This window comes from Ziziphus jujuba, chromosome 3, assembly GCF_031755915.1.
Source record: "Ziziphus jujuba cultivar Dongzao chromosome 3, ASM3175591v1".
NCBI lineage: Eukaryota > Viridiplantae > Streptophyta > Magnoliopsida > Rosales > Rhamnaceae > Ziziphus > Ziziphus jujuba.
The window spans coordinates 20,905,682-20,919,875 of NC_083381.1; the positions used below are offsets into that span (position 1 = coordinate 20,905,682).

Below are 14,194 nucleotides of genomic sequence, written 5' to 3' on the forward strand. Positions count from 1 at the left end.
AGTGCGTGCCATTCCAAAGGGACTAATTATGTCTTTGTAACTCACGGTAATAAAGTATTTAAAACATTTTTTGATCATAAAGAATTTAACAAGTTTATTATTGTAATATTATGCTAATATCTTGCATCATGTTAATTTATATATTGGATTTGCGAAAGAAAATAAAAACTTTGCACATAAAGTCAATAATGGCCGGTGGTAATAACCACTGTATATTGGTTTATAATATATATATATATATATAAACCCACGTCCAAATACTACTGTATATTGGTAACAACCACTGTATATTGGGTCTAATTTTAATAAACAAATACTAATATTAAACTGTCACTGATTATTCTATTTTTGTAAAATATTTTTTTGATGAAGAATAATACGCTTGAAACCCAACAGAGAATTAGAAGCAAGCCCGTAATTAGTCATGCACTTGTCAAGCTAGTCTCTACCTCTGTTTCTGGTGTTTAAACTTTACCATTACATTGTTATGATTTTGTTTTGCTTGCTGTGATCAAATAGAATATGTGAAATGTAGGGAAAAACCTCACCACACCAAGCACATTGATGGCTCCTATTTTACTTCAGGATTCTCAAACGGATATGGAAATGCTAATTTCAGTAATTTGAAAATTCAAAATTGTACTAATGAAAGTAGAAAATTGTGCTACTTTTCTTCTCGTATATATATATATATATTTTTTTTTGTTTGTTTGTCAATTTTAGTGAAGATTGGAGAACAAATATCTGCTTCTTATTGCTTATTTTAAATATTTTGGTATATAGTTTTTCTATTAAATTGTTTGTAATTTGCATATTTTAAATATTTTTTAATGTTAGTTAATAGTAGCTAATTTATTAGGCATTTCAAACAATTATAAACTAAAAAAATTAAAATATAAATAATGAAATTAAAATCTATTGTAAAATATATATTTTTTCCTTGAGTTTTTTAGGTAATTGAAATGATGAACAGTCTCTAACCAACACCAAATGACATTTGGAGTAACAAACTACACACAATTAGTAAGTAGAAAAACATAAAAAAAAAAAAAAAAAAAAAAAAAAAACCAAAACCTAATGAGTTACTAAATTAAACCACACCTTATTAATTTATACTTTGATATACGTGCAATTCAGTCTTCTTGTCATTTCATTTGGGGAAACAAATAAAAAGAAAAAAATAAAACATAAAAATAAAAATAAAAGTAAAATAAAATAAAACTCTTTTTGTTATTTCTTGGAAGGTGCTGGCTACTGACTAATAAAGTCTTTGTCGCTACATGTTGACTGATAAAGTTAACACGGCCGGCGAGTCCTTTTTCCCATTTTCTTCTCTCCTCCATAATACAGAGAGAGAGAGAGAGAGAGAAGCACAGCGTTTTGGGCAACCGATCAGGAAGACGGTCTTGGTGTTGTGGGTAGACGACTTGCAGGAAAAAAGAACAAAAAAAAAAAAAAGGAAACCTAGCTGCAGCAACGTCGTTGGTAGCCAAAGGTATGGATAACAGAGGCACATGTAGTTAGCTGACCTCAATACCAATCTTCCATTCAATTTGTTACTAATTAATTTATAATTACTTAATTTGCTTCTGGATTAAGATTTGCTGCAGGTTATAAACATGGCTTCTGCTTCTTCTTCTTCTTCTTCTTCTTCTTCTCGAGAAAAGTATGATGTATTTCTCAGTTTTAGGGGTAAGGACACCCGTGATGGTTTTACTGGTTATCTTTATCGTGCTCTGGATCTAAAGCATATCGTGACCTTCAAAGATGATGAGAACCTTGAAAGTGGCCATAGAATTTCTGAAATCATGCAGGCCATTGAGGAATCTAAGATTTGCATAATAGTTTTCTCGAAAGACTTTGCATCTTCCACATGGTGTTTGAACGAAGTGGTTCGCATACTCGAATGCAAGAGAAATGGGAGTGCTGTTGTACCCATTTTTTATGGCATAGAACCATCTGTTGTACGAAACCAGAAGGAGGGTTATGCAGAAGCATTTGTTAAACATGAACAAGACGGAAGGGAGATGGTGCAGCAGTGGAGGGATGCTCTTAAAGAAGTGGCTGGTATCAGCGGTTATGAGTCAAACAAGATTAGGTAACTTTCTGTCTTAGTAATTTGTAATATATATATATATATATATGTATAATCCATACAATGTGTTTTTCAGGGTGTTAAATCCAGGGGTCTAGATGATGAGACTTTAAGCTAAGGTCTAAGTGGTGCATATTTGTCAAACCTCCAAGTGGTCGATGATACTTCCCCTTTTCTATATTTTACTAAAAAATGAAAACAGTTAATAACAAAATTTCCTTGAACAAAATTTAAATCATCTAAATATATTCCTAAGATATATTAAGCATTAATATTTATTTCTTTTAAATTTCAAAATTTATATCAATGATCCTCTGTTTCTAAAATAGTATGTATGTGTCAAACCTCCAAAAGGTTGACGATATTTCCCCTGTTTTATATTTTACTAAAATGTTAAAATGGTTAATAGCACACTTGCCTTATTACAACTATATATAATATATTTATTTCACAAAAAAAAAATATATATATATATATATATACATAATATTATTGAATTAAGATTTATATCTATTTCTTTTAAATTCCTAGATTTATATCAATGATCCTCTGTTTCTAACAATTTGTATTTGATTTCTCCATTTGCTAGGCCTGAGTACAGGTTTATTGAAAAAATTGTTGAAGATGTTTTATTGAAATTGTCTAAATACGTATCAGCAAATGATCATTTCAAGGGGCACTTGATTGGAATTGAAAAGCCTACGAAGGAAACTGAAGGATTGTTGTGCATTGGCTCAATGAATGTTCGCATCATAGGCCTTTATGGCATGGGGGGCATTGGAAAAACCACCCTTGCACGTGCTATATTTCAAACCTTCTATTGTCATTTCGAAAGTTATTGCTTTCTTAACGATGTTAGAGAAGAATTTGAAAGACATGGAATAAATCATTTGAGAGAGAAACTTCTTTTTGAGCTGTTCAAAGATAAAACTTCTCTAAACATGGAATCAACTGCTATTCAAGACAGATGCCGCCGTACAAGGGTCCTTATTGTTTTAGATGATTTGGATGCAATATTACAATTAAACAGATTATTACCTAAAGGGTGTACCTTCGGTGATGGAAGTAGAATTATTGTCACAACCAGAGATGCCCAAGTGCTCAAGTCAAGGGCAGATGAACTTTACGAGGTTAAGAGGTTAAATGACTCTGACGCCCTTACGCTTTTTCGATTGCATGCTTTTGGTCAAAATTCTGATCTTCCAGGGTATGAAGCTTTATCAAAAAGTGCAGCAGATTATGCACATGGCAATCCATTAGCTCTTGAAGTCTTGGGTTGTTCCCTTTACTCCAAAAGCATAAAAGTATGGGAAAGTGCATTGGATAAGTTGAAAACAGATCCAGACAGGACCATTCAAAAAGTGTTGAAAATAAGTTATGATGGATTAGATGACGAAGCAATCCAGGGCATATTTCTCGACATTGCATGCTTCTTCGATGGTGAAGTTGACAGAGAATATGTGGAAAGCATACTACACCGCAATGAGCAACATTCTGATGCAACAGCAGGAATAAGTGTTCTCATTGATAAATCCTTAATAATTGAATGCCAAAACAAATTGTCCATGCATGCTTTACTACGACAAATGGGTAAAGCTATTGTTTGTGATAAAAACAAAGAACCTGGAAAACGTAGTAGACTGTGGAATGCTAAAGATGTTAGCTATGTATTGGAAAGAAGTACGGTAAGTGCAAATTAGTTTAATACATTTACTTGTGTCTATAAATATTCAAGTTAATAAATTTTCTTTTATTTTATATTGTGTCCTTATCCATAACATTGGGTTGATTTTTAGGGAAGCTCTGAAGTTGAGGGTATATTATTGAATCTGTCTGAACTTAGAAAGGATGTAAAAGTGAAGCCTACAGCATTCTCAAAGATGTACCATCTACGATTTCTTAGAATGCATTGTGACAACAGATTTTGCAATGGAGAAATATTCTACGAGAAAGTAGGATGGGGTCCATACAATAGAGAAGTGCGCCAACAAATATATCTTCCTTATGAAGGTTTAGAGATTCCTTCTGATGAGCTGAGATATCTTCAGTGGGATTTATACCCTTTAAAAGATTTTCTATCAAATTTTAGTCCAGAGAATCTTGTTGAACTTGTCATGCGTGATAGCCAACTTGTGGAGCTACATTGGGATGAAAATCAGGTATGCATCTATATATATATATATATATATATATACAGATCTACTAAAAAACATGCCAAACCTCATCGTAAAAAATGCCCCTCACATCAAGGAATATTGTCTAATGTGAAATACGTTTTTTATGGTGGGGGTCTGGCCATGGACGGACCTAGGTAAGGCAGAGGGGCATGTGCCCCCCTCAATTTTTCTATTTTTAATTTACTTATATAAAATTTATCTAATTTACAATTTAATCCTTTAAAATTAAGTGGTGTCCCCTTCAAAGTGTAAATCTCTTCTCCAAATTTGTCCCATTTTAACATTTTCCTTTTCAAAAGTTGAAATCTGTTAATCCAATCCAATATCCCATATTATCTCTTCTAAAAATGATATTTTTTAACATCAATATTTATAAAAATTTCTTACCTTAAATAGAATTTTTATTTTATTAATTTTTGTTCACTATATTAGTTAAATTTTCATTTTTCTAATTTTATTTTGAATTAAAGTTCTTGTTAATAAATTATAGACAATTAAAGTTTTAAATTTTAACTTTTTCAGTTTTTTTTTTTTTTGAAAGATCATTAAAAATTGCATTACTTGAAACAAAAAATACCAACAACTTGTTGGAGAGTAGGACCCGTAGAAGGTTGTTCTACTTCCAACCCAGATTCATAAATAGACCATGATAGAGAATGCTTAGCTAATATAATATATGAGTTGCCATATTAGCAGTCCTAGGAGTAAACAAAGAAACCAGAGTACTGACTTAGAAGAATTCTAATATCTGTTACAATAAAACACCCATCCCCTTATAATCACCTGTGTCATAAATTAATCGTATGGCTTCCTGAGAGTTATAAGCCAAACCACCACCAAAGAAGACAATATATGTACAGGAACAAATTGCTTCTTTAATGCCAAGTAATTCCGTGACCAAAGGCGAATATAGAAGAGGAAACGGCTTAGGTAAAAGCATATTACATTCCCATGACTGTCTCAAATAACAACACCAGTTGAATATGAAAAAAATTATAGATTACCCTACTTTTCATATAATATAAGTAGTTATATTATTGATATAATTTGCCCAAAAAACAATTATATTATTGATATATAATGATGCCCCTCTTGTTGTGGTTCTCTGACCACTTTAGAGAAGAAATATGAGAAGAAAAATAAAAGAATTCTATTAATCTCTTAAAAATAGAATACAAAAATAAAAACTTCTCTCATGGAGGATTCTCTCGTGGAACCTCTCTTTGCACTCTCCAATTCTCTCTGGAATTGCTCACTCTTCTTTCAAGTTCTCTCTGGAACTTAAACAACTCTCTCTCTTGGAGTTTTTCTCTCAATTCTCCTCACTTGGGAGGATTGAGATAGCTCTCTTGGCTTGGTCTTCATGCAAAGGTAAGGAGCCTATTTATAGGCTTACAAGGCCACACTTTTCAACATCTTAGCCCACAATTGTTGATCGGTGCAGCAATGGTGTCAACAATGGTGGCTGTCAACAATGGTGGCTGTGGTTGGTGAGGTTGGTGCGGCTGTGGTTGGTGAGGTTGGTGCGGCTGGACTTCACAATTCTCCCCCTCCAGCCGCATTTAAAACTGATGGTCATCTGCCATCTATTCCAGCTATGTCTCTGCATAGCTTCAGCTTCTCTTGAGCAACAACTTTTGTTAGCATATCTGCTGGATTCTCTTTTGTGTGGATCTTTATCAGTTTCAGCAACTGTTGATCTATTACTTCGCGTATCCAATGATAGCGGATGTCAATGTGCTTTGTACGGGAATGATACATTGAGTTTTTGCTCAAATCCATGGCACTTTGGTTATCACAATGTATCTTGTAGTCTTCTTGCTTGATGCCCAATTCTGTGAGAAAACGCTTTAACCACAACATTTCCTTACCCGCTTCCGCTGCGGCAATGTACTCTGCTTCAGTAGTGGATAAAGCAACACACTTCTGCAATCTTGACTGCCATGACACAGCTCCCCCTGCAAAAGTGTAGAGATAACCTGATGTAGATTTTCTATTATCAGGGTCTCCGGCCATATCTGCATCTGTATAGCCTTCTAAGATTGGATCACCTCCCCCGTAGCACAAGCACAGCTTCGATGTACCTTTAAGATACCTGAGAATCCATTTGACTGCTTCCCAGTGTTTCTTTCCAGGATTTGAAAGAAATCTGCTCACAACAGCTACTGCATGAGCAATGTCTGGTCTGGTACACACCATTGCATACATCAGACTTCCTACCGCTGAAGAATATGGTACTGAAGCCATCTCCTCTATCTCTTCTTTGGATGAGGGGCACAATCTCTTACTCAACTTAAAATGATTTGCAAGTGGAATGCTGACCGGTTTGGCTTTATCCATGTTGAATCTCTTTATCACCCGTTCAACATACTTCTCTTGAGATAGCCATAACCTTCTATTCTTCCTGTCTCGGATTATTTGCATTCCCAAAATTTGTTGAGCTGGTCCTAAGTCTTTCATATCAAAGGACTTAGACAATTCTTTCTTCAGCTTACTATTCTTCATTGCATCTTGTCCAACGATCAACATGTCGTCCACATATAGCAAAAGTGCAATGAAGTTTCCACCTGAAAATTTTTGAATATAAACACACTGGTCTGCTGCAGTCCTTTTATAACCTTGACTCACCATAAACGAGTCAAACTTCTTGTACCATTGTCTTGGTGCTTGCTTGAGGCCATACAAGCTCTTCTTTAGCTTGCATATGAGGTTTTCTTTCCCTGAAACCTCAAATCCTTCTGGCTGCTCCATGTAGATTTCTTCATGTAAATCACCGTGAAGAAATGCTGTCTTCACATCCATCTGCTCAAGCTCTAGGTTTAGACTTGCTACTAAACCAAAAATGACTCGAATTGAAGTCATTTTTACCACTGGTGAAAAAATCTCATCAAAGTCAATTCCTTTCTTCTGAAGAAATCCTTTGACCACCAATCGGGCTTTGTGTTTCACCACCCTTCCGCTGCCATCTTTCTTGAGCTTGAACACCCATTTATTCTTTAGTGCCTTCTTTCCTGTTGGAAGCTCAACCAACTCATAAGTATGATTTTTCTGCAAGGATTCCATCTCATCTTGCATTGCTTGCAGCCACTTTTCATTCTCTTGATGAGAAACAGCTTCCTGGAAACTCTCTGGCTCCCCTTCTTCAGTAAGCAGAATATACTCAGATTCTGGAAATCTCTTTGATGGAATTCGGCCTCGCTCAGATCTCCGAACTTGTAAACCACTGGTTTCAGGAGGTGTACCATCATCTGATCGCTGTGATGGCCCTGCAGCTGCTTGAGAAGATTGAGTCTCCCCCTGCTCAATATCCCCTTCTTCCTCCTGGTCTGCTTCTGGTATATCTTCATGCACCTCATTATCCTCTGTGGCTATTTGTGCTGGTGCTGGATTAGGACAAAAATTTTCGGCACTAGAACTACAATTAGGAGACATTCTGGGCTTTTCAATGTCTTCCATTTTCTGGTTTTCATGGAATACTACATCCCTGCTTCTAATAACCTTCTTGGTTTTCGGGTCCCATAACCTGTATCCGAATTCTTCGTCTCCATATCCTATAAAGATGCATGGAGTAGATCTTGCATCGAGCTTCTGTCTGAGCTCCTTGGATACATGTACATAAGCTATACAACCAAACACTCTTAAATGAGAGTAGGAGGGAATCTTACCCGACCACATTTTCTTCGGAATTTCAAAATTCAACGGTACTGACGGTGATCTGTTGATTAAATAGCAGGCGGCACGAACAGCTTCTCCCCAGAATGGCTTTGGCAGCTTAGCCATACTGAGCATACTTCTGACCTTTTCCATAATGGTTCGGTTCATTCTTTCGGCTATTCCATTATGTTGTGGGGTGCGAGGGACCGTCTTCTCATGTCGAATGCCGTGTCTTCTGCAGTAGGCATCGAACTCCTTGGAAGTATACTCGCCTCCATTATCTGAGCGGAGACATTTCAGCTTCTTTCCTGTTTCACGCTCTACCATGGTATGAAACAGTTTGAAGTAATCCAGTACCTGGTCCTTTGTCTTCAAGAAATATACCCACACCTTCCGTGAAGCATCATCAATGAAGGTCAGGAAATACTTGTTGCCACCTAATGATTCCACCTCCATGGGACCACAAACATCAGAGTGCACCAGACTAAGCAACTCTGATCTTCTCGATGTAGAGGAACTGAAGGAGACTCTATGTTGCTTACCAAACAAGCAGTGATTACAAGGATCTAGCGCAGCATCCTTGCAAACAGTGATAAGCTTCTTTCTTGCCAAAGTGGATAATCCTTTTTCACTCATGTGACCGAGTCTCTGGTGCCACAGATTTTGAGACGCCTCTCTTTCTGCAATATTGAGGCTGTCTGCACATATCTTCACATGAGTCTTGTACAATGTTCCACAAATATGTCCTCGGGCGACAACTATGGCACCTTTCGTCATTTTCCATGTGCCTTTGCTGAAGTAGTTGTCATAGCCTTGCTTGTCTAAGGCTGCTCCCGAAAGTAGATTAAGCCGAAGGTCTGGAACATGACGGACATCCTTCAAAGTGATTGTACAACCAATATTCGTTTTTATCTGAATATCACCAGTTCCCATAATCTTTGCGAAACTGGAATTTCCCATCTTTACCGTACCAAAGTCTCCTGCTTTGTACGTTTTGAAGAAATCTCTATGTGGAGTGACATGGTAGGATGCTGCAGTATCGACTACCCACTCAACATCTTGGGTTGATATATGAAGGCATGTCTCTTCTTCGGTGGAGCAGAGCGCCACTTCTCCTGTACAAGTGACTAATGTCTCTCCATCCTTCTTCGGCTGATTACCTTGGAGTCTCTGCTCTCTCAACAACTTTCTGCAGTTCTTCTTCATGTGACCCTCCAGGCCACAATGATAGCACTTATACGATGATTTTCTGCCGTCTGTAGATCTGCCTCTGCTCTTGCTCCTGCCTCTCCCCCTATCTCGACCACCTCTTTGCTGTCTTCCTCTCTCTGTGACGAGGGCATGTGACTGATCCATGCCAATGTCCTTTCTCCTGGCCTCTTCATTAAATAGGGCATCCTTAACCATAGCCATAGTAAGTTTGCCATTCGGGGCCGAATTGCTGAGAGAGACTACCAATGTCTCCCAACTGTCTGGAAGAGAGCTTAGAAGTAGGAGGGCCTGATCCTCATCCCCTAGTTGGTAATCCACAGCAGATAGTTGATTTACCAAGCTCTGGAACTCACTGGTATGCTCGGCTACAGAAGTTCCACTCTGTAATGTTAGATGTACCAATCGCTTAAGCAACAGGGCTTTGTTCCGAGCAGTCTTGGCCTGGTACATGTCCTCCAATTTTGTCCAGAGGGCATATGCATCCGTTTCCTTCGCTACATGATGGAAGACACTGTGGTCGATCCATTGCCTGATCTGACCGATCGTTTTCTTGTTTAATTTCTTCCATTCTGCTACTTTGCTGGGATCGGGGTTTTCGCCTTTAGCTTCTATAGGATCAAACAGATCCTTACAATTGAGGAGATCTTCCATCCGAGGTCTCCAAAGTGTATAATTTGTGGCAGTGAGCTTAACCATAGCTCCCGAAGATGATTCTTCCATTGACATTATGGCTTGACCAAAATTGGAGCTGAATTTGGCAAAACGGAGTTAACCGTTGCGTCCGGAACGGCCGAAAATGGTGGACTTGACTCTTCCGGGGTCAAAATATAATTACCAGAAATTTTGGGGCAAAAATGTAATTTCACAAAATTTCTGGGTCAACCTGCAAATACAGAACCTATAGGGGTCAATCTGTAATTTCCAATAGTTTAGGGGCTGCACCGTAATTTCAGAAAACTACAGGGGTCAATCTGTAATTTCCAATAATTCAGGGGCTATTCCGTAATTTCCGAAACTTCAGGGGCCGTTCTGTAATTTCAGAAAATATTGCTGACGTGGCAGATGGTGCTGACGTGGCACCACGTGGCAGATGACGTGGCAGATGACGTGGCTGACGACGTGTCGCTGGTGTGGCAGATGACGTGGCAGGGGTTCGCTGACGTGGCAGCTGACGTGGCTGCTGACGTGGTCGTCTTCAACCTTCAGACGGCGCGTGCGCGCGTGAACAGTTGCAGAAAAATTTCAGTCGGCGCGTGCGGGCGCGTGGGACGTCCGTTTTCTCTCCGGCGAACTTCGTTGTTCTCCTCTCGTCGGGTACTTTCACCTGGGATTGTCAAATTAATTATTTGAGCAACTTTCCGAAACACCAACTTGAAGAACAGTGGCTCTGTTTCTTCAAATTTTGAACCCAAGCTCTCGATCTGGGGCTCTGATACCACTTGTTGTGGTTCTCTGACCACTTTAGAGAAGAAATATGAGAAGAAAAATAAAAGAATTCTATTAATCTCTTAAAAATAGAATACAAAAATAAAAACTTCTCTCATGGAGGATTCTCTCGTGGAACCTCTCTTTGCACTCTCCAATTCTCTCTGGAATTGCTCACTCTTCTCTCAAGTTCTCTCTGGAACTTAAACAACTCTCTCTCTTGGAGTTTTTCTCTCAATTCTCCTCACTTGGGAGGATTGAGATAGCTCTCTTGGCTTGGTCTTCATGCAAAGGTAAGGAGCCTATTTATAGGCTTACAAGGCCACACTTTTCAACATCTTAGCCCACAATTGTTGATCGGTGCAGCAATGGTGTCAACAATGGTGGCTGTCAACAATGGTGGCTGTGGTTGGTGAGGTTGGTGCGGCTGTGGTTGGTGAGGTTGGTGCGGCTGGACTTCACACCTCTCAATATATTTTCTGGCTCCATCACTAGATCTGGCGTGTTTTTTAGCAAAATTATATATATGTTGTTGTATTAAATATGTAGTAGTGCTTAATTATTGTTGTCTTTGTTTGTTGCAGCCCGTTGAGAAGTTGAAGAAGATGGATCTTAGTTATTCTGAGCACCTTATTCAAATACCAAACTTGTGTGGGGCTATAAATCTTGAAAGCATAAATCTTCAAGGGTGTATAAGTTTGGTCCAGGTTCCTTCATGTTTTAAGAATCTGGACAAGCTTGAGCTACTAGATTTGAGTGATTGTGAGAATCTGAAAGATGGGATGGAAAATCTTCCATTGAATATGAGGGAGTTGAAATTGTGTAGGACAGCAATAGAAGTATTGCCCTCATCAGTTAGGTTTCTTTTGGGTCTGTTAGATTTGGATATGAGTGGATGCAATAAACTGAAATATGGGATTGAAAATCTTCCATCGAATTTAAAGAAGTTAACATTGTGCGGGACAGCAGTACAAGAAGTGCCATCATCAATTGGGTGTCTCACGGGTCTCTCACATTTAGATTTGTATAATTGCGAAAGACTTGAAAGTCTACCGAAAAGCATTTGGATGTTAAAATCACTGGAATGGCTGGATCTTTCTAATTGCCCAAATCTGTTCAAGCTTGAGGATTGTACAAGTTCATCTCTTCGATATTTGAAAATAAGTGGTTGTACGGGATTGAGATCAATAATTGCGCTTCCACCATCGTTAACTTGTTTGGATGCAAATAACTGCACATCGCTGGAGAAAATATCAATTTGGAGGACCCCAACCGTACAAGATTATGACCCCCAAGTTCAACATCAAAATAATAAAAGTGAAGGGGAAATTTATAATTTTCAGCAATGTCTAAAATTGGGTCACGACACATGTATCAACGTTATTGCTGATGGTGCACGCCGTAGAATTTTCTCTGCTCAGGATGTATGTATATATATATATATATATTTATATTTATATTTATATTTGTTTCTCTCTCTCTCTCCGTAAAATATAAATCTAATTTATGCTCTGCGCCTTGATTAATTTATCTTCCATGTGGTACAGGATATTTCATATCTGGAAATGGTGTACCCAGGAAGAGTAATCCCACAGTGGTTCAGCCATCGAGCTCGTGGCGAATCATTTATCCAGCTTCCTCCAAATTGGCTTAATACTGATGATTCCCGCTTCAAATTTGTCTTTGACACTGTTTTTGCGTTTAAAATTTCTGGGCCAGAAACTAAAATCCGATTCAGATTCAATTTCACGACCAGCATGGACAGTAGTGTCGGCGGTTCTTTCAATTATGAAGATGTTTGCACGCTTCAAGTAAATAACAGCTCAGAGCATGTCTTAATTAGGTATGCGACTATCGATTTGAGGCATGTATTTGGGGTATACTGGTCCTCTGTTTGTAGAATGGTCACCGGGGCTTCTTTCCATGTGTTTATGGAGGAAGAAAAAAAAGGCAATTGGATGATCAAAAGTTGTGGGCTCCAGGTAAATACGTGGGGCGAAAGCAGTTTAATTTTAGTATTATTTATTTTTTTTTTCCTACTTAATTGTGTAGAATGAATTTGTTTATGTTTAAGTATTAGTTAGTGATAATTATAATTTGTTAACTATTTAAGTTCATCATAAAGTTAAGGAAGAAAAAAAAAAAAAGAAAAAAAGAAAAAAAAAAGGATATAAATACCAAATTGAACACAACTTCAAATTGTAATGGTTTTTGTTTTTTGTTTTTTATTTTTTTCTTTTCTTCACATTTATAGTGGTTTAAAATGCTTTAATTGTCATTAGTTAACACTTGATGTAAGCAAATTACAAATTATTAGATAGAAAAAACTAAACAACAAAAACCAAGAACTAATCATGTTATCAAAAGACATCTTAATTAACTTGTTTTTCTTTATTTTAAAGTTAATACATGCCCAAGTTTGGCTATAACCACCAATCCTTTTATATGACATTTCACACCATTTTAGCTGCCATCCTATGTTTTGCTTATCCGACTAAATTGGACGAAATCTTTGTTCAGGATCAGCCTACATAGACTTATATCATATGCGTTCATTGTCCAATTTTCATGCACTAATAGGCAACTATTAGTGATACCGAATATAAGGAGATCATGGACTTCCAAGATCATGAACAAGAGAAGATTTCTCTCCTTGACTGTGAATTTGCTATGCTCAATTATTTATGCACTCAAAAGTTTTACTTTGCTTGTGTTTGCAGGTTATAAACTTCACTGCTTCACGGGATTTGCGGTTATGGGACTTGTCTGCTTCAGTATCATCATCTTCTACTCGTCAAAAAAAGTATGACATGTTTCTCAGTTTCGGAGGTGACGACACCCGTAACAATTTTATTGGACATGTTTATCTTGCTCTGTGTCGTAAGCATATCCGGATCTTCAAACATGACGAAAACCTAGAAAGTGGCCATGAGATTTCAGAAATTATGGAAGCCATTAAGGAATCTAAGATTTGCATGATAGTTTTCTCCAAAGACTTTGCTTCTTCGACATGGTGTTTGGATGACGTGGTTCGCATACTTGATTGCAAGAGAGACTGGGAAGATATCATAATACCCATTTTTTATGGCATAGAACCATCCATTGTATGCAAACAGGATGGAAGTTATGCGGAAGCATTTAATAAACATGAGCAACGTTTCAAGGACAATATGGACAAGGTGCAGCGATGGAGGGATGCTCATTGAATTTATAATATGATTCAAAGGATTTTGGGTAAATTTCTCAGCGGATATGATTCAAAGGATTTTGGGTAAATTTCTACCTCATTGAATTTATAATATGTATATTGTAAATTGTCACTTATTTGCTTAAGAGACTAAATAACAGAGTTTAATGTATTATCAAATCATGCGAAAATATTATAAATCCATCCCTTAATTAACCATATTAGATGATATTTTCCCTGTTATATTTTTTATTAAAAAAAAGTGATGGAAATCACAATTAATAGCACTATTTCTTTCTTAATCTTTCAGTAAGTGCAATATTATAAAATACTGAACAGTAATTTTAATAATCTGATCAATAAATACCTAATTATTTATTTCTTTTAAATATACACCTAAATTTATATCAATGATCCTCTGTTTCTTTTGCCCCCATTTACCCA

General features: G+C 37.1%; 2 protein-coding genes across 4 annotated transcripts in view; both read left to right on the top strand.

Annotated features, from left to right (window-relative positions):
* The window catches only part of LOC125423236 (disease resistance-like protein DSC2), a 29,945-nt gene that overhangs the window by 12,794 nt on the left and 2,957 nt on the right, over positions 1–14,194 (top strand). The window lies entirely within an intron of this gene.
* Positions 1,312–14,037, top strand: LOC132803224 (TMV resistance protein N-like). Of its 3 annotated transcripts, none has more exons than XM_060815583.1 (7): positions 1,312–1,495; positions 1,600–2,098; positions 2,685–3,780; positions 3,892–4,254; positions 11,148–11,987; positions 12,111–12,545; positions 13,084–13,276. In XM_060815583.1, exons 2-7 carry the CDS (start codon positions 1,620–1,622, stop codon positions 13,096–13,098), a joined length of 3,228 nt encoding a protein of 1,075 aa, XP_060671566.1. In that variant the 5' UTR covers positions 1,312–1,495; positions 1,600–1,619; the 3' UTR covers positions 13,099–13,276. The 3 variants fall into 3 exon arrangements, with proteins under 3 accessions (XP_060671566.1, XP_060671564.1, XP_060671565.1); XM_060815581.1 differs by lacking the exon at positions 13,084–13,276 and adding an exon at positions 13,284–14,037 and having other exon boundaries at positions 1,328–1,495; XM_060815582.1 differs by lacking the exon at positions 13,084–13,276 and adding an exon at positions 13,284–14,037 and having other exon boundaries at positions 1,328–1,495; positions 1,611–2,098.

Bases quoted from the DNA above. Each gene is read 5' to 3' on its own strand.
- LOC132803224 (XM_060815581.1), top strand. From the start codon at position 1,620: ATGGCTTCTGCTTCTTCTTCTTCTTCTTCTTCTTCTTCTCGAGAAAAG. The intron at 4,255-11,147 runs GTATGCATCTAT...TGTTTGTTGCAG, and splicing joins TACATTGGGATGAAAATCAG to CCCGTTGAGAAGTTGAAGAA. The intron at 12,546-13,283 runs GTAAATACGTGG...TTGTGTTTGCAG, and splicing joins TCAAAAGTTGTGGGCTCCAG to GTTATAAACTTCACTGCTTC.